At 38.5% G+C, this 23,608-nt stretch overlaps 2 protein-coding genes across 5 annotated transcripts in view; one reads left to right on the top strand and one right to left on the bottom strand.

The window, feature by feature from the left end:
* LOC108142419 overlaps nucleotides 1-23,608 on the bottom strand; it is an 86,797-nt gene that overhangs the window by 29,152 nt on the left and 34,037 nt on the right. For 3 of the 4 annotated variants that reach the window (XR_001774293.2, XR_001774294.2, XM_017266274.2), the window contains exon 1: nucleotides 202-1,010. The exons of the other annotated variant lie outside the window; for it this stretch is intronic. Coding sequence is in view for 1 of the 3 variants with exons in the window: in XM_017266274.2 (XP_017121763.1) it covers nucleotides 202-919 (718 nt within the window). In the remaining 2 variants the exon portion in view is untranslated. Of the gene's footprint in view, nucleotides 1-201; nucleotides 1,011-23,608 lie in introns of those variants that run through there. 4 annotated transcript variants of the gene reach the window in all.
* Nucleotides 2,143-2,862, top strand: LOC108142420. Its single transcript, XM_017266275.2, has one exon. The coding sequence runs from the start codon at nucleotides 2,281-2,283 to the stop codon at nucleotides 2,746-2,748; it is 468 nt and encodes a 155-aa protein (XP_017121764.1). The 5' UTR covers nucleotides 2,143-2,280; the 3' UTR covers nucleotides 2,749-2,862.

The raw sequence follows: 23,608 nt of genomic DNA, 5'->3' as shown, positions 1-23,608 counted from the left end.
TTTTTATTTTGAGAAATAATAATATGAACTATTAGTTTAAAACCTACTTTTTGTTTGCCCTATGAAGATTATTTTTTGATTTAAACATGTCACTCATTATTCAAACATTACTGTTGATATGGAATAAATATCTTTGAAAAGTAAATGCCCCGTAAAATGCATGAGATGTGCAATGTGGATGACCTTCGACCTTTGGCTTACCATTCTGTGTGGTGCTGCCCTGGAAGAGGTTCCGCAGATAGGTGATCAGTCGCCGGTGGAGCGGTCGATGGCGATGCCGCGAAGATTTGCGGTGCGAGGACGACGACTCCTGGCCGCCGCCGCCGCCCTGCTCCACATCCTCCACATCCAGGGTGGACACGACTGCTGCTGCTCCTGCTCCGCCGCTTGCTCCACTACTGGCCGCCACCAGCTCCTTGCCGCACTGACTGGCGTCCACAATGATCTCAATGCTGCGCTGCGTGCTGGACTTCTTGATGCCCAGTGCTGCCGTGGAGCCAGAGGCGCCTCCACTGCCACCAGAGGCAATGGTCCCGATCAGGGCATCCGTGACACTCGATCCGGTGCCGGCAATGCTGCTCACCGTCTGATGGTGGTGCACCTGCTGCTCCCGTACTCCCGATCCCACTCCACTGGCAACTCGACCCGTGAGCAGATGGTGCTGGGCAGTGGAGGGCAGCTCGTTGACGGTGCCATTGCTGTGACTGCCACGGTAGATCAGCTCCGTTTCGTTGCTCACCTGGCGCAGGGCATGCAGGCCGGTGTGCGATGCACTGCTGGTTATTCCACCGGAGGATCCTCCTCCTCCACCGCCACCGCCACCTCCACCTCCACTTCCTCCTCCTCCTCCGCCGCCATTCAAACCCGTATAGTAGGCGCTATTGGGTCGCTGGCTATGCTGCACCTGCGGCCCGGCCATAGCGTTTCTCTCAGTGTCTTTGTGTTCCTTTCTATCGGTTTGATGTCCTGCTGGAGTGGCCTGTTCCTTCTCCTGATCCTCTCTAGCGACTGGCTTTACTAGTGGCTGCTGGCTGGGTTTAGTGGTTTTAGTGGCATGTTGGACATTTACATATTTGCGGCGGCGGCGGGGTTAGTCAGAGTGGGTTAAAGCGTCGCGGCATCTGCGAGAAGCGAGTAAAACCAAGCAAACGATATTAGAATTCACATTCTAAACAGACAGTTTCTAAGCCGATCAAAAACGTATTTACCAAAATTGAATTAAATAAGATATTTGGAGAAAGAAACCCATTTACTATTTTATTTATTTATTTAAATTTTCAGATACAAAATATATATAATACAAAATAGTTCACTACCAATATTAAAGAAAAGCTATTAAGTTATTAATTTTATATTTTTGAAACTTTAATTATTGCAACAAGTACTCTAGAATTTTGTCTACATTTTTTATATTAAATTAGATTTTGAAAAATTTATGTTTTTGAAAATTTAGTTATGATTAAAAGTACTCTAGAAATTTGTATTTCTTTCTCTAAATTTGTAACAAATTTAATTTATTTGCATAGACCAAAAAAAGCCTTTAAAACACAAAATTAAACAGTTTATTCAAAAAATTAATACATAATAAATAAATATATTTATTTACATTTCCGCAAATGATTAATTTGATCGAAATAGAAGGAATAACAAAGAAAACTATTTTCAGGAATTTCACTTTATTCGATTTGCCAGCAGCAGCAATGCATTGTGTGTGTGTGTTAGTGCGAGTGCATGAGCGTGTGCATGGGTATTATTAAGCTCTTGTAAGCTGATTTGTTATCTGATTTTAATCCTATTTACTATATATGATACACTAAACTAGACAATTGCCTTGTCAGTAAATTGCGGCAAGCTAAAATGCCTTGTAAATTTATTGGGACGCGCATAAATATTCTTAGTCATAAGTGGAAAGCAATTAACACATTTAGAAAATATATATATTCTATTTTGTTAGAGTTTATATATTTATTGAAATAACAATTGTAAAGCACTTAACACTTACAAAATATACTATCCAGAAGTGTTTCGTATTGTTGAAATAAACATTTTTAAATGAAATTAAAAATTTAATATTTTTTAAAATTTTACCCCATAAATAGTAGGCTCCTTTGCAAGAATCAAATGGGTTAAGCTGTCAGCTTGGGACTTTTAATCAGTTTTGGGGCCAACCTCACACAGAGCAGTTCGGTAGACTAGCCTAAATTCCAAATTTGTTCGTTAAATAACAGTTTTTCGTATTTGGTTTATCTTTTGGCCATTTTCCATTTGCCGTTTTCCGCCATGAACACCATGAAGTCCGACGACAAGCCCTTCAATCCGTTCTACATTGGTCCGCATCCCAGCAAGGCGTGTGCGATCCCCGAGATTCCCGGCCAGCAGTGCTCGCCCAACTGCCAGCCGCCGGAGAACCAGTCCAAGCGTAATTCGGCGACCAAGCCAGATTCAGGCCACGATCACATGGGCGTGTCCAACGGAGCTGCCGGCGGCACGCTTATCATGAGCATGGCCAACATTTACAGCACCGTGGAGGTCCTGGCAGCCGCCGCCCAACTGGGACAGGCGAGCGGATCGGGAGCGGGAGCAGGAGCGATAGTGGAAGCGGTAGTCGAAGCGGAAGCGGTAGTGGAAGCGGTAGCGCAAGCGGGAACGGCAAAAACGGATCACGGACCGTCGGCGCCCCACAACACAATATGCAAGCCATATCCCTGCATGGAGGGCGCCCGCACCGAAACTGAAGGCTGTGATTAGTGAAGAGGACAACGAACGGGAGTCAACAATCAATCCACCAACTGGCCATTTCAAAAACTACTACTTCCATCAGAGGTAGCCCCAAAAACTTTAATAAATAACTTGGAAAATCAACGAACATGATTTTTATTTTACGGTTAAAAAAAATAAAAGCCAACAAAAGGGTTTCAATAGTTATAGAATTTTGCATAAGCAATTAAAAGGGTTTTCATAGTTTTGAAGATGTTGGAAGACAAACCAAAATGGTTTTCCTAGTTATTGAATATTAAACCTTAGGGATTTAATGTTCATATACTCAAAATACTATTATTTTTTTTTAAATAAAAAATCGCCTTTGAATAAAATAAATTGGTCACATAGTCATCTAAAACCTAAAAATTCCTATTCTTAAAATGAACTGTTGTAAAATTGAACGTAAGCATCATAGTTTTAGCGTTTTAGTTTTTTTACTCATTATTACCAAAACGGATGAATGTAAGGATATTTTCGTCTCAAGAGTTCTTTTGCTGCCGTTTAAGCGTTTAACAATAAACGATTCGAGTGAAATCCCATTTGGGGAGTATTATTTTTTGGAAGAATTTCGTTCGCACATTTGCAAGCCGTTGTGATGGATTTCGTCAGGAGCTGCGGCTGCATCATTTATGGTTCGATGGCAACTGGCAAATGGATCAGGAGCACCAACAGCATCCACATCCACATCCTCATCATCGTCCTTTCATCCTTTGGCCCCGGCGAGCGGTGCGTTCGGCTTGGAGTCTATCCAACGTATTGCTTTTGCAAATTCAATGAAGTAAACATTTATTATTTATTGATAGACTTATGCAAGTGCACAACAGCAGCAGGAACAGCAACAAGGAGCTGCATCCTTACCAGCCACCGCCAGAGATGCAAAGCGGTCCTTTTTAAAGAAAATAGTTTGGCATTTTACCTTACCAAAATAATAAACTCTATTAAACAACATTTTTTCTAGCTTTACTGAATAACAGTACATCAGAAGTATGTAAGAAAAATGTTTTTAAAAAATGTAAAGATTTTATGACATATTTTTGTATCTTTTAAGGTCAAGGAATTGTTATTCGAGAAATTATATTTCCACTTTTCTAAGGTAAGCAAAATAAATAAATTTTCATACTTGTAACTTGTTATGGGTTTTTAATTAAACAATTATTAAATAAAAGAATATTTTAATTACAAACGCTGTTCATATCCCTTTTTAATAACCCATTTTGATAATGATGGCCAGATTTTTAACAAACTATTCTTAAAATTAATGTGACTAAATAATACAATGCCTTTGGTATTGTAAACAATGAGCTATTATTAAGAATTAAATTGCTATTACAAATACTGATGGAAAATATCTAGTTGTCCGTTTCCCAAGGTTTTTTTTTTGGCATCCCTGTCGAGGACACCCTCGCATGTGTGCCCCTGTGTGTGTGTGTGTGTGTGTGTGTGTGGATGCGTATGTTTGCACTCGTCCTGGATGTTCGCAAAATTGCAGTCGATGCTGCCTTTGCTTTTGCTTTCTTTGCCAGCACCTGTTTGCCAATGATTTATGCATTTCACCCATTTTGCCGTCGACGTTTCACATGCAACAAAACTGGCAAACAACTGCAAGTGCAAGTGCAGCTGGAACTGCAACCCGCGGGCAATAACAACAACGCCTAATGTGATTTTCCTGTTAAATGCTAGTCGAGTAGCCTCTTTCACTAAGAAAAATGGAGCACTTTGCTGTCAGGTTTTGTTCGTCTCATCCTCGTCGTCGAACCTTTTAATAGTCGTTAGTTTGTTTGCTAAGCTACCTCGTTTTTTTTTTTTTTTTTGAGTGTACTTGACACTAACGGAAAGTCGTAGAAACATTTTTCAACTGTCACCCAAAAATAGGATTAGGTTTCATTGCAGTTTGGATACGTTTTATTATATTTCTTGTTCACAAAAATATATAATAATGTATAATTTATTTTTAGTGAGATCAGTAATATAGCTAATTTGATGTTTACGTAATAAAAAGTGCACAGAAATTCGAACTTTTTTGAGTGCATTTGTTTAACATTTAGTAAAATTTGATTTTAAATTTATTTGGGCATTTTTTTTAATATAAATTTTTCTATATTTCAATTTAAAGCCTGTTTGAAACAGTGTTGAAAATGTACAACACTTGAAAACCCACAAAAATTTCAATTTTCCCAAGAGCTTTAAGCCAAAAATACCCAAATATCGATCATACGCACTGTGTGTATGCAAAAAGACAGCCTTGGGGCCACCTGAAATCCGACTCCCATTTCAGCAATTTCATTTCCAACTGTCAACAAATCGAGTGCAGAAATGGAATAACAACAACAATAACAACAGGATGACGACAACACGGTGCAGGGAGATACTTAATTTATTGAAATGTCCGGAAATGTAAGCATTAAAAGCGCCGCACGACGAATGGAAAACAAAGCATAAATATCTATTAAAATGGGATTGAAATAAATTACAATTTACGGACGGAGGGGGAAATGGTTCTGCGACACGCCATCCCAGGCCATTTAATGCCGGCGAAAGGCAAACGGCAAAAGGCAAAAGGCACCGCCATCGGCATCGGCATCGCAAGCGTCTCCCACTTGAAGCCGGAGCCAAGGTCAGGTGGAAAGTCTCGGGCAGAGTCTTGGAGCAAAAACTGGAGTGCAGGGCAAGCACTAAACACTTCTCCGATGGCGCTGGTCGACGAGGAGCAGCCATGTGAACATGGGGGGAAATTGAGTGCAAGGATCCATGGACGCCATCTACGGACGTCGGACAACAAAAGGACACGCATACTTAGACGCACTTGAGCATGAGGCTAAGATGGTCGATGGCAAAGGGGAGGGCCTTTTACTTGGCCCATGAAAAATGGCAGCGCTGCCGTCGAACGGCAGAGGAAATGAAGCTGAACTTTATTATAATACACAATACACAATAATCGTGTGCGAGCTGCGTCTCGAGTTTCCTCCGTGGGCTTTTCCACCCCCCATTCTGATTTTCCGCCATGATGGAGTGCGGCGGAAAAAGGAAAGCGGATATGCCGCTCGAAAGGTTAACTGCAGCGGAAGCCAAGCCGCACAAAATTATGATGAAAACAAATACAAATCTCATGCAATCGACTTGAAAACATAAAGCTGATCGATCACAAGAATACCCTATTTTAAAGGATTTCTTAGACAGAAATCTAAAGAATGAAGTTTACATTCATGCTTAAGGAATTTAATAAAGTTTTCTGATTTCCTTCAAAGTAATTTGAAATAGGTATTTTTATTTCAGCAACTTTATTATTTTCTATGACATTATTTTGATACCATTTAAAATGTATTTAAATATTATATGTTTAATATTATATGAATAAATTCGATAAACATATTTTTCTGGTGTACAAATGAATAAATATTTGTAGATGTATAAATCCCAAAAGCACATTCGATACGAAATAAAATTATTTATGGAGTTTTATAGATATATCAATCAGCTGTTGTAAAAATAAAATGTTCAGGTATAATGGGTATACATTTTTTCCCACTCTGTAACATTATAGCTTTAACCCACTTACGCTCAACAAGTTGGGTTGCACGCAAGCCACGAATAAATTAAAACCATTCGGCAATTTCTCACTTGCTGCTAACGACTATTACGGGCGGATGCTAATTGATGGCGGGCGGACGGGAGGGTGGAATTTCTTTCAGTGCATGCACGTACAAGGCACGCCAAGGCGCTTAACTAAACAAGCAGAGAAAACGTGCAGATGGAAATGCATTCCTTTCCATTGCAATCTAGAACCTGCTCCTGCGGTTTTCGAAACGTGCCTCCTTCGTCACGAATTCCCAGTAAAATGTCAAGTGCACTTTGGTACAGTCCTCCCTCTCTCCGCATCCTTCATTCTTTATCCTGGCATCCTGCATTCACAATACCCTAGGCTAAGGACTCCTCGTTTCGCGACTTCCTGGACTCCTGGTCGCATCCCTATAAGTATGCGCAATATTCAAACGGGAAGGTAAAAGGAAATTGAATTTTTGTTGACATTATTTTATAAAAATATCCGGATCCCTCTCCCAAACAACAACAATGGACTTTGGCGCCGTTTCAGTTTGGTCAGAGAAAAATTCCCAACTCATCGAAAGTTCCTGCTTTTCCATGAAAACTTCAACATTTCTCCACTTGGCAGCTGCAGGTTTATTTCCCCATTTTTTTTTTTTTTTTTTTGTATTTTGCCTTGTGCTTTCTCATGTAAGTTGGCAAACATATTTTGATTTTGCATAATAAATTGCGTTCTGTATGCGAACGGCCAAGACAAAGAGGCAGAGTATGTGGGGGGATAGCCAATCGACTAAAGTGACACCCTGTTAAATAAAAGTATCATAATATCTGCCTAAAAGTTTTTGATAATATTAATTAACTTTTAGATATAATATTGGTTATTAGTTTCAAATTTAAAACTTTATTTTGTTTATATGAAAAATGCAAACGCAAGAGAAGAATGTTCTTTTATACATATATTATATAATTTTGTATATTTTAAAATACATTTAAATAAAAAATGTATCAAAAAAATCACAATTTTTTAACAATTGCTAAAAATCGTATAATTAAATCAAAAACCTTAGATAATACTGATATTCTTAAAGTCATCAATGCTCATTTACAAGTCGTAAGCTTATATTTGCACTTGTGAATTTTAAGGCGACTTTGGTTTATTCCTCTCGCCATTGGGAAATTGCAGTGCAAATGCACTTTATATGCTGGTGCATCTGTTGAGAGCAGAAACCAATCAAATTTCCATGTTTGATATATTCCATGAAAAATTGTGTTGCATCTGCTTTACTTGTTTTTTGTGGACTGCCATTTTTTTGCGAGCTGTAAACAAACTGACTGACAAACACACACGCACAACGCCCAAAAACTAGGTGATGCGGATAAGTGGGCGGGTGTTATTTTTGGGGGCTGGATAGTTGGATAATTGGGTGGTTGAGTGGGTCAGAGGGTCGCTTGGTGGCTGCGTTTTTCGGTCTCGAGAGGCAACGGAATGTAAAACAAATCGCCGCCGGCATTGGACGCTGATGAGGTCTGTTATCGCAGTGGCGCAGAGGTAATGACACACCCACAAACGCAACACCATAGTCTTCTGCACAAATATGTGTTTAGTGGCAAACAGTGGTGGCGTTTAGTAAGCATATCTCCATATTTATTACCATTAAATCCATGGGTACATCACATTATTGACAATTTCAGTTCTTCCCGATTTTTAGCTTTATCATTTGAGATATAAGGTATAAATTATGCACATTTGCATTGATGCCAATTTTTAACCTAATAACTAAAACCTCAATGTTTATAGGCAAAGATTAATGGCTAGTAAGCAAACTTCAGTTGAAGTCAATCAAAAATCATTTAATTTCCCAGCTTTTTGCGGTCATACTTTTGGCACTCAGTGTGGATGAGTGTGTGTGTGTTCGTGTTGGCTTGGCAGCCGTCAAAGTGCAAAATATGAGGCTCAAGCGTCATCAGGATGCCTCCACCTGACGCCACCAGTTCCCGCACACAAACACATGGTTGTAAAGTTGCTCAGGATGCACGTGAGTTGCTGCAATCTGTGGCACATATTTCGCAAAACGCCAGCGACTGCTTTTCCACCCACACAACTGGGTTTTCTCGGCTTTCCCGCAGCGGGGGAAGAGGAAAGTGGAAAGGTGGACCTGAAACAACACCAGCTGGAATGCAGCCAGCCAACCAAGTCAGCTAACTGTTTTCATAACCCCAGCTGTCTAACATAACTACACTCAAAAAAAAATGTCCCATGTCTGTTCTAAATTTGAGGGAGAAATAATATATTAATCAAATAAAATGGTGGTAGAATCTCTTGATTAACGAAATGCTTCTAAAGTTTAAAAAATATGTATCACATGTTTTTATTTTACAAATATCAAATAATATAAAAAAATTTTCATTAAATCTTTTGTTGGCCCAATTTCAATCGAAATTTCGTGAAGAGAAGTAAGAGGTTTTTTAGGGTCGTTTCTTACTGGATATTGAAAAAAACTGATATTGAAATCACCCTTTTTTTTTTGTTACTGGGAGGATCCTTTCCCGCTGTCTAGTTTTTTTCTGTTTGGCTGCGTTTTTCGCACGTTTATTTGCCAAAGCGAGGAACTGGAAAGACCGAAAACCCGAGACCCCGAACTTCCCTGCCACCTTTGCCCACCACTTTTCCCGGTTTTCCCGCTTTTCCCGCTTTTCACCTGTCCCCCTGGCCTTTTTTTCCTATCTGGTCCTGTATTTATGGGCTTGCACGTGTTTCCGTCTGCCAGTGTTGCCATCATCATCATCATCGCACCCGTTCGCCAGTGCCACTGCCAGTGCCATTCGCCATTCGCCATTCGCCATTGTGGCAACTTGAGCAACTTTTGAAAAATACAAAAAACAACGATGGAGGAGCGGAAAAAAATAAACGGAAAATTTCTGCCGAGTGAGGTTTCATTTTCAAGTGTTTGTCTTCACGTGGCCGTGTGTTTGGTGTCGGTGTGTTTTGGTGTGTGTGTGTGTGTGTGTGTGCTAGTTGGAGAAGAGTAGAGAACGTTTATTTTTCAGCTGTTGCTGCCGTGACATGAACACCCGCAAAATGGTTGGCCTGTCAGCGACAAGGATGCCCCCAGTCAGTTATTCGCACGGCAGGACGAAGAGGACGAAAGTGACGAGGGGCGAGCACTTCACTTGGGCACGAAAAAATGCTTTCAATTGTCTCACTCAGGAGACTCACATTGATTTGGATCCGATTTGGCATGAGTAAACAAGATGCAAGTTGATTTAACCATGCGCCACATGGACATTTGAATAACAAATGTTTCTAAATCCAAATATTCTTCAAAATCCAAATATTTTGTACTCAATTAAAATATTTTACGCTTTGATTTTCATCGCGGTTCTCAGGTTCTTTAAATTTAAAAATATTACAACATTTCAATTTACTATTTTGGGAAATGCTTTAAATATCTGAAAATTTTATTTATATTTAGACCATTAATTTAACTTAAATAAAATGGATTTATATTGAAAAGGAACTATTTTAAGTATTTAAATACTTTCATGCCATTTAATATATAATATTTCATTTAAATATGAAGTAAAACATTTTGATTGCGATAGTCAGATATTTATTTTTACTATTCCATTTTTTTATTTAGTGCACCAAACCCCTTTATTTTGTACCACATATGTGACTCATTTTTTCAAAATATCACTTACGATATTTCTTGTCGCTCATTCAGGTCACAAGGTAACCGAATACCCTCTGGACTTTGCTCTGGGACTTATCTACAGGTATGTCCATGACAGGTGTATACGCATTACAATCCAAACACACACAAAATGTAATGCACACGTGGCACAACTTTAATACGCGTGAGTGCGGGGGAAACTCGATTCGCGTGCAAAGCTCGTAAATTAATTTTTATATCCCTTTCAATTACTTTTCGATGCCCCCCCGCCTGTCCACGCCCCCGCCCCCCGCTTTTTGGCCAACTATCAATGCATACTAATGAGTAACTAGGGGGCGGAAAATCCGGCAAAACCCAGATAGCTTATCGGCCCGATTTCATGGCCAACGCGAGTTGGTCGGCCCTCGGTCAATGTAATTGGCCTTGTTCCTACTCTTGTTCCTCATTCTGTTGCTGTTGATGTTTCTGTTGCTGTTGCTGTTTCAGCCAGGCCATTAAAATCCAAGGAGTGCTCCTCCTATACACCTCCATCTCCTCTGGAAAACTCCGCAGGAGCCACACGCAGTTTAACAACTTTTGTGTGTAAGCTTTCATCACGATTATGGTCAGGGCAAGGCGGTAAATGGTTTGGGAAATTCGGGTAAAAGTTAAGGAGGGTAAGGCAGAGAAAATGTAATAGCTGAGATATATTAATTTGACTAAATGAAGATGGGTTGTTCTTTTAAAAAAATTTAATTATTTATAAATTTAATTGCTTAACATAATTTTAAAATACAATAATAATATATCTTCAAGATATTTCTAAAGTATTAAGTGATTATTTTTTTATGGGATCAAACACAAACCCAGGATTATCGAAAATCTTTAGATTAAAGTTTAATTTTGTACCATGATTGTAAAATCGGTATAAGGATATTCCTTAATTTGAATTTTTTTTAAAGTCCAAAACTGCTGTTTCTAAAATATTTCTCATAAGTAAACAACTATTTTTCTATATGCATTTTGTTTAGAAGTTTCCCATTCACCCACATGGACGTGGCCTTAGGTAGCATTATTCTTAACACAAAAAAAATTACAAAAGAAAAATAGAACAAAAATCTGTTAATAAAGACAAACTCTTTCGGAGATACACACACTTACACCCACACCCCCAAACTTACGCACCGGCAAAAAAGGTAAGCAAGGCTATTTTGCATAAATGCCGCAGCTGCTTCCATCCCCCTCCCCCCACCGCTCCTTCTTTTATGGAAAGCATTTGAATTAATTATACTAAAAGTTGTGAAAATAGAAACTGTTTTGCACCTGATGCCTGACACAAAGCCTTGAGGAGGACCAGAATCCTTGTAGTTTTATCTGCCTTTTGTCTGTGTGTATGTGTGTGTGTGTGTGTGTGAGGTGGTGGAGGCCCACGCCTCCATAGCCCCTTATTTAACCCACAAAGCCAACTTAATTTGCAGTGAAATTAAGTGTAGACACACAACACAGCTGAGGATGACAAAGGAATTACTCATCTTCAGGCTAAGACAGTGCGTTTCACAGCTTTAACTTTGAGCACATAAAAAAAAATGTTGTGCCTAAAAAGTAGTGTAACTCTTATTGAAACTTTAAGATGTAATATTGCAATATTAATTTCATTAATTTTGAATTATTACAGTGATTCAGTTTTATATTTAATATTTAATATCATAAAATGCCAAATCGTTTTGATTACATATTAATACATTCATATTATTTGCTAACGTAACTTAATGGGAAATTGTTTTTAAAATAAAAGTAAAAAGTAACAAAACTAAATGACAGTTAAGATAGTAATTTAATCAACTCTGTTGCAACTTAAGAAATTTACCAAGCAACCACTTTGAATAACTAGAAAATTGAAAAGGCTTGCGGTCGAACCACAATGAAAATGGAATTAAATGTGGAATAAAATCGGAGACAGAGGTCTCGTCTATCTGGGGCATAAAGGGCGAAAGCCGGGCCCGGAATCCTGAATCCCGAATACCGAATCCCGGATCACAACAACAACAAGTTGTCCGGACAATGGACACCATGCCGCTGACAGGCGACTCACAAAAAGATGAGGGCGCATCCGATGACGAAATGAGATGAGATGAGTTGGAGGCGGAGGCGGAGGATGCTGGGTGGATTTCCATCTTGCTGCTGCTGCTGATGATACTGATGACGATGATGATGATGTGGGCTCCGAAACGGACGACCATTGATGTTGCTGTTGAGTTTTATGGCCGCCGGCAAATGGCGCCTCAAATGGAAAACATGAAACCGAATTAACAGCCAAACAGAGCCCAAGAAGACGATTGCGGAATGGTGAACGACTTCCGGACACGTATGGCTCCCTTAGTGCCCCGCCCCCTTTTTTAGGAATTTGGTAATTATCGCCTGACCGCCCTAAACTCCTTACTCCATCCTCATTTTTGGAGCGCCCCGGAAAACGCCTCGTCATGTGGTCGGTTTTGGCCCTAGAGTCACGAGTCCATCACCATTGCCATCGCCATCGCCATCGCCATTGCCTCTGATGTCATTGCATGGCTTGATGGATTTGTGTAATTTCTTTATGCCCCCCATTTGGGTCCACCCTAGGAGGGCGACCACCCCTTTGGCCCGTCATAAATTGAAGCTGGATTTAATTACAGCCTTTGGCCCTGCCCAAGTTTTTCTCACGCCTCTGCGGCGACAGCTGCGTTTTTGCAATGCGAATTTGAGAGCAAGTGACAGTGGGACAATTAACAATGATTTCTTGAGGATCTCAACAAAAATATTTATTATTCTAAAACAGCGCATTTAAATAAAAAGTGATCTATAGGCAACCACATTTAAATGACATATATAAAAACATATCTTGTCAAAAACTAAACAAATTACTACAAATACAACATTTTCTAAAATTAAAAAACAAAATTACCCAAACATATAAAACATTTATAAAAAAAAAGCATTTGAGCCAGAAAAAAAAAATTGAAGAAAAATTTAATTTATAAATAGGCAATCCAGATGAATATTAAAATTAAATATTAAACATGTTCCTTAAACATTCTATTTAAATAACAATGTAGCAAATATTGAATAACATATTTCATATTTAAACTGTTCATAATGTGTTTCTCATTTGTCCCGCAATACTGAATGTTTTGCCATTCCGCAATTATTCAAGCCAAAAATCTTTTTCCAAATCTGCCACCTCGGGCCCTTCTTCCGCCCCCTTCCGCCACTTTCCCTCAGGAAAAGGGGCGGGGTCGGATAAGGAATGCAAGGGCCAATGTATGTCATGACCTTAGTACCAGCCGCAAATTGTAATTTGTAATTTCGAGGGTGAAAAAAAAAGCAGTCCATTCCCCAGCGCTCTGCCCAATTCTAAAACATTTCGCTCTCTCTGGTCTGTATCTTGAAAATGCACAGAAAAATATAAATTTAATGAGAATATATAGGCAAATAATATTTTGGCTATTTCAAAAACACATTTTTTATCGTATCACATTATTCTTTTGCTTCTTTCGTAATAAATCAGTAGATAAACATGCACAGGAACCATAAATCACAGCTATTTATTGATAGATATTTCATGCAAACAATTTCGCACATCATGGTTTTAATGTATTTAATAATTATTCGCTGTCAAACCAACATGTTACAACTTTTTGTCGCTGTGTGCTGATTTGCAGCATTTATTAAAATCACATTTTCACAAATTTCTTTTAGCACTTTGCCGCTGTTGCTGGATTTTTTGTGCAATTCATTTCCTTAATGCTTCGTGGGGTAATTTGGGTCAAAACTAATTAGACGGCAGACGTGACTTTAATTACCCACAGCCCAAGGAGCCAAGGACGTCGGCCAGACGAAGGACGCACCATTTTACCTCCCAGCCCCCCCATTTCCACACCGTCTTTTCCTTGCATTTTCCGCGCTTTTCCGCGCTGATCGATGGCCAACTCATAAATACAGCGACAAAACGATTCCAGCGTCAAACACTTTTGCCAAACCTTCAATTTACACTTATCACGTGCGCCGACTGCCTCGCCCCATCCCTCCGCCCATCACTTAATTACTTAATTGGCTATTAGCTAAATGGCTACAGCACCCCATGCTTTTATGTATTTTTTATTTCACTTTGACAGGTGCAACAAAGGAGCCCGCATCAAATTTTCTTCATGGTTTTTCATTTTTTTTTGCTGCACTTTTACTGGTTTTTTTTTGGTTGAGTTAAAATTGCCGCAATTTGCATATGGCCAATTTTAGGTGTGCGTTTGTTGGTCTGGGTACAGGGGTTAAGAGCTCTGGTGCACACAACGATTCATTAACCCATGAAACTCAACCGACCACGACTACACCCGACCACAGACCACACGGCAGGCATTAAAGCAACCGAAATGAGTCCATCTGTTGGACGGAATTCGCAGGACATTCGCCAGTTGACAGATGACGCCGAAAGATAGGGGCAGCTATAAGGATACAGCTCTGTGATATCCATTAACAAATTATACTAAAATATAATTGAGATAGGTAGAGCTATTAAAGTGTTAAATTATTAGCTATTAAAAATTATTTAGTTTCGGATTCAGAGATTATCTTCATAAATGGGCAATTGGAAATATTTCTGCGAGTTATTTCTCTTTAAAGAAGACCTGGTTTATGTTTCTTAAAAAAGCGTCATAAGTTAAGTGAAAAAAACACAGAAATTTTATTTCTAATGTTTTAAAACATGAATTGAAGTATGCAAAAGTTCCCCAAACTCACAAATAATTTGCTAGAAAATATGTGATTCAGTTAAACTCTCGCCTGACTTTAGAGCTTATCCACCTCGAAATTACGCAGGACCTTAGGGTAAACCACAGCAAGTCCAAGAACAAGGACACTCTGTCTGAGGCACATGTTTTCAGTTGATTTACCGATTAACCAAAAACGGCAAACAGCAACCGCATGCGGCCACATGTATAAGCCAGGATATAGAGATATATATTCCCCTGACCCAGCCACTTTTATCCCCCCGAGGCCCACACTCTAAAATGCAGCAACATCTGCTGCCAAAATGCTTAAGGCAATTCAATTTAATTAATATTATAATTAAGCGCAGATAGCAAAATGAACTGAGTTGCTGAGAAGCTGGAATTAGTGCAAAATGAAGGTGGTTGAGGTGGAAAATGTGGAAAATGGTTGGTAAAAGGGGGCGGGGGGAGGGGCGTTTGCGGAGAATATGCATTCCATCTCTGCTGCTGCGTGTGCGGAATTATGTGAGCAATTTTCCATGTGAGGATTTCGGTTTCGCATTGTTGCGGTGCATATGCGAAAGTCTTTGCACGGAAACACTTTCCATCTGATATGCATATAAATCTTTTGAATTTCTCCCCAAAAGCTGACGCAGGATTTCAAATTGCTTTAAAAAAAAACCATTTGCTTCGAAACAATCACAACAAGCTTAAAAGAAAGACTTGAAATAAAAAAAATAAAACGGCCAAAATCTATAAAGCCTTCTTTGAAATTAATTTAGATAGCTTAAAATTTTTTTGTTTTACTTATTTGTTGTATAAGCTTAGAATATATATAAGACAAAAAGTTAAATAACATAATAGTTATAGTTTAATCAAAAAAATTAAAACCATTTAGTTGGAACAAAAATGTTTTGTAAGTTTGTAGTTAAGTTTTTAAAATATTTGTTTATTATATATTTAAATAAAAAAACAGTTTAAGCACCACTTTGGAATGGAAATCAATAAATTGAAATAATTCATTCGAAATTCGGGCTGTGGTCGCCGATGCAATTAATCTCAAATGAAGTGAGCTGATTCAAATGAAGACCCCGAACGAGGGGGTGAAAGAGACGGGGAGATGGGTGAGTGAAAGAGACGGGAATGGAGAATCTAAGGAGCTTTCACGCCTCGGCGCTTCAGATTTTGGAAGGATAATTCAAGTCTTTGGCTCTTAGATGTTTAGGCATTTGATTAATGCCGAAAGAGAAACAAATAGCCTAAGTCTATAGAGAGGCAAATAGCCAAAAAAAAAAAAAAAAATGCCAATAGCAGAGCCTAAGCTGCGATTAATTCTAACAAATCAGAGCAAGTCGAAGGCGTTCGAGCAAAGTATGAGATGGATTGCATCAAAGGATCTGACAAGGACGTATTAATAAAGCTTGGCCATACACTAAATAACCATTTCTCCAAGGCATTTAATAGCGCATTAATTTATTAACAAGTGCTTAATGGAGGGCAATACATTTATTTATCATAATTGATGTTTGGCGTGATTTATAACCTTCAAATAATAAAAAACAAATTTAAATGTTATATGTTATATAGTATTTTAAAATTATTGTAACACAATTTATGGCTGACAAAGCCAAAAATATTTTGAAATATATACAACAAAAAAAAAATGAAATTATAAAATTTGTATCCAATATAAATATATTTAAACGAAACTAAAGATAATACGTTTTTAACAAACAAAAAAAAAGTAATTTCCTAAATCTACCTAAAGTCATTTAATTCGAAAAGAGGGACATTATAAAACTTGTAATATAAAATTAAAGATAAAAAGTTTTTATCAAGCTTAAAGCCATTTAAAAAATCTACCTAAAGTCATTCAACAGCTACGAACTTTGAAATAATACCTTGGGGCGTAAGATATTTCAACTTAAACGATAATATACGCAAATAGGTACTTCACCTGATATTTGATTTCGTTTTTTCCCCACTCTGAGCATGTCTCTGGTCATGCATTCCGCAAATTGCTGAAAAAGCAAACTCAGTGCTCAGTGCGACACCCCAGAAAAGCAAGACGTTGCCATTTAATTGAGTTGCCGGACGAAAAATAAAGAAAATAGAACGCTGAAAGACGCACACATCGCGGGCCATGAACTTTAACTCGCGGCGACTTTTGGGTAGAATTTAAAATAGGTTGCCCCGGCTAATGGATCGCATTTAATTAGCCAGACAGGAAGAGAAAAAAATCCAAGTCGAGGAAGAAAACGTGCATCAATCTTGGGGGCACACTCATTCCTCTTCACTTCACTTTTCTTTTCCTTTTGTTTTTGGCTAATTAAGTTGCTCGAGATGCGCGAATTTCGAGTTAATCAAATGCCAATTAACTGACAATTTCATCAGGCAACACAACGAAGCAACACATAACGAGTTGCTGCCCAAAAATAAAGACTTTGTGTATCCCATTGTTCGGCCCAAAATGAGTTATTTGATTATTTGTTTTTCAATATTTTCTTAGTTTCATCCTATTGTACTAGACTACTCTTTGTAGTATATAAACACGCACACACATCTTCTTTAAGGACGAACACATTTCCGGCTCATTGATTGCACGGCCATCGAACAAAAGCCAGCAAAGTGTCAACTTTTCGAATTGATAGCCAAAAAGATAGCAAGACATGGGGAAATATTATAGACTTGGCCAGATAATACAAACGCTATGTGGAAAAGAAAACAAGACGGATTTTTCACTATGTGCAGAGAAATTGAAAACCATTGCAACTATATCGCTGGGGGAATATATCAGTTACATAAGGCAACAAATTGAGCAAAAATGGGGGAGATATGTGAGCATAAATAGAAACACAAATCGAGCACAAAAATGGAACACATGGTGTCCCACTTTTGTGGATGTCTTCTCAATTTGTCAATTTTCTGGGAGGAGTGAAATTTCTTCTTGAAGATTACAGATGCATATGGGTTGCTATATTTTCAAAGTTACAAATATTTTATAAAACTAGAGAACACCACAGATATTCGATATTTATTATTTTAGTCAAACGAGCTAAAATGAAATTATTTGTTGTATGATGGAAATAATATTAATATTTTGCAATCCAAGCATATAACATTCGATTGAATTGGGTTGAGTTAAACTACCCTTTGGAATGTTCTTGGCACAGGCTTATCCCTGGTCGCCTACTAATCCCAATTGCGGGAATTCGATAGCTAATGGCAAAGCCATATAACCGAAAGGGATTTTGAGGTTTGATCAATTTGACGGCCCAAGCGACATAATATCGATGACGGATTGAAGGGCTTAGAGTGACAAAGCAATTAACTTGGCATTTTGAAGGGGGGACAAGTTACCGTTTCCTTGCCAGTCCGTAGGGATTTATATATATATATATCTATAGTATTATATATATAAAGGGTGCCCTATATATTTTTTCTAGCTACTATGGCATTTCCTGGCTGCCATTCTGCAGTGTAAATTATTCAGACTTGAAAGTTGTGACAGAGGGATATATAGGAGCTGGATCTCAGAAACGTGCAACTCATGCCCGACATCAACAAACGTGTTTACGAGCCCCAATGAACGAGGAAAACTTTCGCCCCCTCTCTTTCGCTTTCTCTTTCTATTTCTGTCTCCCTTTCTCTATTTCTCGCCGCCCGATGTGCTGTCTCTTTCGAGGGGTTGGACCCTCCGGCAACAACAACATGAATATGCATAAAGCGCAAGGTGGGATCCCCATGAATTAGTTATGAGGTTATAAGGCATATTGCCAACTGCTTCATAGAGGCCACCGCCAGAGTCGCAACCTGAAAGCAGCCCTAATAAAATTACGTCAAGCCTTGCAAAAAAAAAAAAGATGAAAAAAAAACACCGCAAAAATAGTATGGCAAAGGAAAATAGTGTGCTGAAAAAAATAAGGCAGGAATAGGGAAATGGCAACGGAAATGTGAAAACCACAAGCCCGAGAAGGTAAGCTTGCAATTTGCCCATTGCCAAACAAACAACAGCCTCAAATGGATGAATGGATGAATATTTTGATACCCCTGGGAATAAATTTAAAAATGGGTAATTTATTTTGGCAAAGAAATTATTTAAATAACATTATTTGGGTGTGCCTAATTGCTCAAAACGTTAGATCTATAATGCATCACAAGGAAATTTACTTTTCGATTAGCACTTTAAGCTATTTGCAAAACAAAATAAATAGTGAATCTCCATTGCTTGTGACCCCAACTTGCCTTTAAGTTTATGGTATTCAAAATGTAAACAATTTTTTTAAAGCAACCAATGGGCACTAGATGCACGCGGTTATGGTTAAACATTTATACAGACATTTATGTGTACTAATATTTATATGGGTTTACTTCCGAGCTCCTATCCTATCTGTCTGACTTTCCAACTGTCTTTCTGACTGTCCCTTCGTCTCGGTGTGTGTCACTTGCCAGACTTTTTGCGTTGTGATATGCAAAATGTTGTCATAAATATGGCTAAAAACAAAAGCATTTCTCCTCGAAATGAAAGGTGAAAAGCTTGCACAACACAGGGAAATAAATATAAATAGCTGGGTCAGGTGGCAGACATTATTCAAGTTATTTCTATCCAAACTTTGAAAAACTCTTATTTTTAATCATACATTTTATTCCTTTTTTTTTGTATATTTGACTTAAATTTAATTGTTAATATTATAACACTATATTTATATGATTTTATTAAGCGTAAACGAAATTAGTTGGTCATTTATTTTGTTTATCTTAAAGTTGCGCCAATTTAAGGATTAAATAATTTGGATTATTATTATACGCTCGGGTGGGCAATTAATTTGCTGGTGACTGCACCCAAAACTGCATTTGATTGATTAGCGTAATTAAGTGGATGGCCAGGGGGCACCACCCTAATTTTGCGCCGCATCAAGTATACGCCATGTGCGCAGTGCCCAGCTGGCCGTCCGGCGCAAAAACTGACATGAAAAATCCATTTCACTTGACTCTCTTCACAGGCAATTGTCTTGAAAAGGGCTTAAGAGCGACACATATCGACGAACAAGTTTTCAGGGCCGAAACCCAAGCGGCGACATAAGCTTATTAAATTCCATAAGGATTTTACGTATTACAGCCAGCTACTTATGGCAAGGATTAAGCAAACACGAAGACTTTACAAACTCGGCACAAACTCGGCGAAGTGCCCCCACTGAGCAGAGCCCAAGACAAGGGACTGCGCCAAAGCCTTTAACTGTTGACCAAGTCGTTGACACACATGCAACGCCAGCCACTTTTCCCCACGTTCCTCACTTTTCCTTATTTTTCCCACCCACTGGGCCACACAACGGGTGGTCTCGGAAAAACTGCACGGCCATCTGCTGCAGCCCAGATCTCTCTGGCTTTCCAACTAAAACAAAGACTATCCAGATTTGCGGGAATTTCTAAACTCCATTGAGCATTAAAATGTGTATATTTAAAACAACAATAGTGGGTCTATAAAATATTTTTTTTTTGTTATTGCTTATGAAACTAAATAAAAATGTATATTATAATTGCTCGATATTTTTGTAGCTCCTTAAAATACTTATAATTCGCAGGAGGACTTATATATTATATATTATAATTATAGTTCATTATTATTAGAATCAATTTCTGTTCAACAATGGATTTTCATAAAAATTAAAATATAATATTTTTCAACAATATAGGAAAAACTTCTTTAAGATGTAGAATAGACTTTTTATAATTTAAATTATGACTCGTATTTTAATTGACTTTTAAAGCTAAAAAAAAAAGGCTCAGCTCAAGTCAATTAACCCATTACGTACCCCTTTTGAAGCCACACTTCAGGGGAAATAATTCGTGGCATATAGCAAAGCTCAGCAGAGCCTACGTGCTGGGGATCCCTGACTAATTACTTTAAGGACTTGAAGTCCTTGGCGTGAGATTCAACAGCCGCCGCATCAAGAGTCGCTGACAACAAAGGCAAATAAAAAGTGAAAAGTTTTTAGCATTTAATTAAAAGAAAAATGTACGCAAACCTCAAAGGCCTTCCCACTTGAGCGCTAAACAACCCTTTTCCGATTCCCCAACAACCAACACCACAGCACCCCCATCCCGGCTTTATGCCCTTAAATTCAGGCACATATTTTCCCTCTGAATCTGTCGGAAATGGGTTAAAAAGTCAGCCTTCTGATTCTGCTGATGATTTGTCAGATCAGTCGCAATGCGCGTCACGCGCTTGTCGCGCATCTGTCACGCCCACACAATAAAGCAAATGTATATATATATATATATATATTGTATATATAAAATATATGCACACACAATAATAATGGAGAATCAGAGAAACCACTTGATTGCGGTCCTTGCAGGGCAATCAACGTGGCGTATACGCGATAATTTGTAACACTTTCCGTGAAGATTGCAATGAAAATATAATGGTTGAGTTGTCACTCAGGCAAATCAACACCATTAAATATAATTTTGCTCTCGTACAACATACATTTGTAGGTAACCCAAAAAAAACCACAATGTCGCCGACATTGACTTTGAATGATAATTATATGGCATGATTACTCATGCATGTGCTTTCGATAAATTAAGGGAAGCACTCAATCATATAAAGATTGCTTTTTGCTTTTGAATAGTACCGCTTAGTTCAAAGTTATTTAATGGTTAACAATCAATTAAAAACTATTTAAAAAACTAAAACAAATTTAGTAAATGTAAAAATTATACTCTCAAATACTGACTCCCTCCCTACAATTCCCGCATACTTTATAGATAAACGATAGCAGCTTTAAAAGCTATCAAATTTGAATAAGCTTAGTGATTATTCAAGTTTCATGTTGGTCCACAACCATTTGTAAAGTTCTCTCACAATTTACCCCCACTTGACTTTGAATCAATACCTAATTTAATTCGTGTCCTTCAATTATTTAATGGGCTGCCATCTGTCTCAGCTGCCATTTGAGATTCTGACAATCCTTGACGCAGTGCGTCGCTTCCCTTTCCCTTTCCCTTTGCACTTCCATTTCCCGATGGGCGGGGAAAAGTTTGGAAAATGGGGTTAAGTCCAACCAGGAGACAGGGTAAATTGTTTAGCCCTTGCACAACACAGAAAGTTTTCTTATTTTCGCGGCTTTTACATAGTTGCTCCTCCCAGACTTTCCAGCTACTTTCTCCGACTTTCTCTGACTTTCTACCCCTCACCCAAGGGTGCTTTATTACAATTTAACTTTTCTTTTATTGCAACATTCTTGTTGCCCCTTGCGTTGGGCTCTGTGGCTAACCGGGCAAGGACTTTCCCACCCAACAAAAACAAAAATGAAAAAACTCAAAGCCCAAAACCCAAAACCCAAATCCAAAAACCAAAAACCCAAAAACCAACGCCAAAGCCAACGGATGAGGGACATTAGCTGCTGGTCGATGGAGAGGTGGGTGGCGGCCAAAGGAGCCTGATTATGTGTCATATGGCACAAGCCAAGAAGTTGCCCCTGGCCACCCATCTTCCAGCCAGAGATGTAGTTCCACCATCGACTCATTATATTCAATAACCAAATTCATGGTTACAAAGAGGGTATAAACGACTCGTGGATTTTAAATATTATCGTATCGATTTAAATAAGGTATGATATTCCAAGATTTGAGCAATTAAACAAGTTTTAAAACGGTAACAAGGATTTAAATACCAAAAATTACATTTTTAACGTAATGAATTTTTGTGAAAATTCGACTAACAATTAATTTTTAAGCTGTAAATGCCATTTGATTGGGAATTTTATGACATTTCGTTTATCTTAAAGGTAAGGGTCATACGTTAAATTCGAGAAAGATGACATAGAAAGTATCCCAAAGTCGTTACACATACCTATATAGCCTCGAAACCATTTTCTTCCCTTTTTTTCCAGCCACCAAGATTTCCATTCTGCCTGTGTGTGAGTGCTGGCATCTGTGTTGTACATTGTGGATATGTGTGTGTTATGGGTTTCCTTTTATTTTATACGTATTTCACTTCATTTTGCCGCTGTATTGTTGTGTCCTACCAGCTTGCTCCTGTTCCCTGTCCCTTTGGCCCATCTTCGTCCCTCTTTCACTTATTTTTTTTTCCGGTATTCTGGCCCTTCTTGGTTGGGTTCCTCCGACTTTTTCTTTTGGCTCATGCATATTTGAAATTCCCTTAAAGGCACTTCGGTTGTTCAGTTCTTTCTCTTGTTTTTGTTGCAGACAATTAAGGTCAAGAGAATAGTATGGGACGAATATTTTTAAAATTGAAACTATTAACCTCTTGGTAACACTAAATTACTTTCTTTCAAATGTTACAACTATTCCTATGGTGTTATGGTAACACTTAGTTATTGCAAGAGCATGGTTACACTTATTCAATTGGGGGGCATGGTAACACTATTATTTTGGCCGCCTCTGTACGAAAGTGTTTACTGTTTGCGAGTGTGTGTTGGGTGTGCCCATCTCTGTCTAACTCACGTGCCCGCCCTTTATCATTCTTATCATCATCAAGCGTTGACGGGCCGTGCCATTGTGGCGACCTTAATGGTCAAATTTAGGTGTGCCTGTGTGCGTTGTTATCCATGTATGTCTGTGTGTGTGTGTGAGGGGGTGTGCTTGGGAGTGTGTGATTGTGATATCCTTAAACTGCAATTCATGCCTGTTCCAGCTTTTCGTGCTTCTGCAATTGTGATGATGGCGCATTTTTATGGCCAACGAAATTTAATCGAGTTTATCGCATTTATTTTTTTTTTGCCTTTCTGTGTTTGTGTGTGTGTGTGTATGGGCACTTAAGACGTGCTTATTAGCCCTATTAGTAATAATTGCACTACCGAGCAAATTTAGTTGTCTTGTGCATCATCATCTCCAACTCTCGACATTCCACCATCCACATTTTGGCTTACTTTGTGGCGGGCACTTAAC

The sequence above is a fragment of the Drosophila elegans genome, unplaced genomic scaffold, assembly GCF_018152505.1.
Source record: "Drosophila elegans isolate 14027-0461.03 unplaced genomic scaffold, ASM1815250v1 contig_149, whole genome shotgun sequence".
Classification (NCBI taxonomy): domain Eukaryota; kingdom Metazoa; phylum Arthropoda; class Insecta; order Diptera; family Drosophilidae; genus Drosophila; species Drosophila elegans.
Note: the sequence above shows the minus strand (reverse complement) of the source record. Positions and strands in the feature narration are given on the sequence as shown.